We start from the raw sequence: 2,677 nt of genomic DNA, 5'->3' as shown, positions 1-2,677 counted from the left end.
CCCCCCCCCCCCCCCCCCTCCACGTCACCCACATCATGTCCACCCAGCCAGCATCCGCTTCCGCCGCCGCCGCCCCGATGTCCACCTTCGCGGCGCTGCTGCGTCGCAAGCAGGACAACGAGCGGCGCGCCGGGGCGGTGGCGCTGTACCGCGCGCGGAAGGACACGGTGCGCGCCGCGCTGCGCGCCGCGGAGGCGATGGTCGGGCGCTCGGCCGACCAGCTGCGGCTCGCGCTGCGCGATCTCGAAGAGGCCGTGGCGAAGCTCAAGGAGACGAGGAAGATGATCGCGAGGATCTTGGGCGGCGACAGGCGGAGGCACGGGGAGGGCGAGAGTACGCCGGAGGGGGAGAGTACGCCGGAGGGCGAGAGTACGCCGGATACAGGCAACGCGGAAACAAAGGTTTGAGGAGGGGCAACGGCAGCGCGTTACAGCACCGGGCCGGGGGAGGCGGCCGTGGCAGTGGGTTTGAAGGGCGCCTAACCCTGTTACTGTAGGATAGAATTTAGTTGCATGTGAAGCACCGTCAGCCGGTGCGAATCTTGGGAGAAGGAGAGACGGGAAGAAAATCGAGATGGGAGAATCGCAATGCCCAGAAGGCTGCTGCCAAGGGCAGTATGCGAGCGCCGTTTGACGATGAGAGCATATGCCGTGACATTGCTAGGCATGCATCGATCAGTATCAAGACGTGCGGCTCCACCAGGAGATTCCGTTCCTCAAGGTTTGGTAAACTGGCTATAGTGCGTGCGTGTAGTTGCGCGTTTTGCTCGTGACGAAAAGCTTGCGACTCAATCGCACAACCTGATCGAGTTTTAAGCCCTCCATGACTACTACTAGCAATGCCCTTCAGGAGTTATGAACGAGATGCCGCTCCCGGGGACGTCGGCTGGGCAAGGTTACAATAGGTTGTCCGCTCATCTTGACTGAAAGATGCAGATGTTCTCATTTCGCTTAAATATCTTTCGCGTGAATTCGCGTGTACACGGTAAGTCTTACGCTATAAATCACCAGCGGTGCACGTATGGGGCTGTATGCAAGGTATATGCAAAAGAAACAAGGCTTGCAAGCCATGCTTCATTTCAATGACGCAAGCCAGCCCCATGCGAATACACTTCCTTGTCACGCCCTGGCATTTAGATCTCCGCCTTCTTTGTCGGAACGACGCGGTCTTGTCAACCCTCTTCGCACCCGACAACCGGCGTCCCGTCTCCGTGGCACCGGGATTCTCCCGCTAACGATCTTTACCTAAATGCCTGCTTTGCTTCGATGCCCTTCCTGACAGCTGTTTCCACCGCCCCGACAATCTCCTTTGCCGCTAATTTCCCACTGAGCACGGCCCCCTCCATAGACGCGAGGTACATCTGCAACGTGTAATCGCCAGCCAAGAAAAAGTTTGAAATGGGAGTCTTCTGCGTCGGCCGCGACGGTTGTAGTCCCTTTGTCGTCTTGTACACGCTGCGGGGCGTCTTGACGACATGATATTTTAGCAGCTTTGCCGGTTCGGCCGCAAGGGGCCCAATGTGTTGCGGAAAGAGCTTCTCCAGCTCGTTCATGGTGACGTCGACGATATCCTGATCGCTCTTGCCAATGTAGTCTTTCGCCGGGGCGAGCACGAGCTCGAGCATGCTCCGGTCCGGGTTTTCGTATTCGCGGCACGTGTTGGACATGTCCGCGTACACGGAGAGCAGCGGGCTTCTTGAAAAGAGGAGGTGGTCGACGTCGGTGAGCTTGCGGTCAAACCATAGATGCAGGTTGATTACGGGGACGCCGACCAAGTTCTTGAGCCCCGCAAAGGCGTCAAGCGACTTCCACTGGTCGGGCAGCAGGAGCTTGAGGATGTCGACGGGCATGGCGCTAACGTACGCGTCGGCGCGGACGATTTCGTCCGGCACACCGGCGCCGATGCCGCGGATGACCAGCTCCTTGACGGAGCCGTCCGGGTTGAGGCGCACCTCCTTGAGCGGCTTGCGTAGAAAGACTTGCCCCCCCTTCTCCTCGATGTGGCTCACCATCGGCTCGCACAGGCGCTCAGTCGGCGAGCCGTCCAGGAAGGCCATCTTGGAGCCGTCCTTCTCCTGCAGGAAGCGGTTGAGGGCGGTCAGGATGACGGTGGTGGAGATGTCGTCCGGGCCGATGAAGTTGAGAGCCTTGGACATGGCCATGAAAACCTCGTCGTTGACGCGCTCCGGAATGCCCTGCTTCCGCAGCCACTCGGTCCACGACAGCTCGTCGCACTTTTCCACATAGTCCTGCCCGAGGACAATAGCGGGCAGCAACCCGATCGCAAACCTGATCTTCTCCTCCCATGTGAGGAGGTCGTTATTCCTCAAAATGGCGAGAATGCCGTTAAGCGGCGCGGGCAAGTTGTCCGGAAAGTCGAACCTAGAGTAGACGGGTTGTGTGTGGACGAGGCCATCCGGGCCGGGCGCGCGCTCCTCGTCGGACTGCTGAACATTAAAGATCATGGCGTGGTCCTTCCACTGGAGGCGGTCCTGAATGCCGAGCTCGTCGAAGAGCTTGAGGACGTTGGGATAGGCGCCGAAGAAGATGTGCAGGCCGGTCTCGTACCAGTCGCCGTCGGCGTCCTTCCAGGCGGCGACCTTGCCGCCGAGCACGTTGCGCGCCTCGTACACGACTGGCTGCTGGCCGGCCTCCTCGAGGTACTTGGCGCACGAATT

General features: G+C 60.0%; 2 protein-coding genes; one reads left to right on the top strand and one right to left on the bottom strand.

Annotated features, from left to right (window-relative positions):
* Positions 1–35: 35 nt before the first annotated feature.
* On the top strand, positions 36–770 carry CHC_T00004468001 (hypothetical protein). XM_005715815.1 is given in 2 exon segments: positions 36–407; positions 408–770. 1 exon segment carries the CDS (start codon positions 36–38, stop codon positions 405–407), a length of 372 nt encoding a protein of 123 aa, XP_005715872.1. The 3' UTR covers positions 408–770.
* A 4-nt stretch (positions 771–774) lies between these two features.
* Positions 775–2,677, bottom strand: part of CHC_T00009492001 (Putative plastid phytoene desaturase) — a gene marked incomplete at its 5' end in the record, with an annotated part of 1,906 nt that continues 3 nt past the window's right edge. Inside the window, 2 exon segments of the mRNA XM_005715814.1 lie at positions 775–1,240; positions 1,241–2,677. The exon segment at positions 1,241–2,677 is cut by the window's right edge and continues 3 nt beyond it. Coding sequence (XP_005715871.1) covers positions 1,241–2,677 — 1,437 coding nt within the window.

The sequence above is a fragment of the Chondrus crispus genome, genomic scaffold (genome assembly GCF_000350225.1).
Source record: "Chondrus crispus Stackhouse genomic scaffold, scaffold_231, whole genome shotgun sequence".
Lineage (NCBI taxonomy): Eukaryota > Rhodophyta > Florideophyceae > Gigartinales > Gigartinaceae > Chondrus > Chondrus crispus.
This window is presented reverse-complemented; position numbering and strand designations above follow the sequence as displayed.

What these genes read in the sequence shown, in the direction of transcription:
- CHC_T00004468001 (XM_005715815.1), top strand. Translation starts at nt 36, where the DNA reads ATGTCCACCCAGCCAGCATCCGCTTCCGCCGCCGCCGCCCCGATGTCC.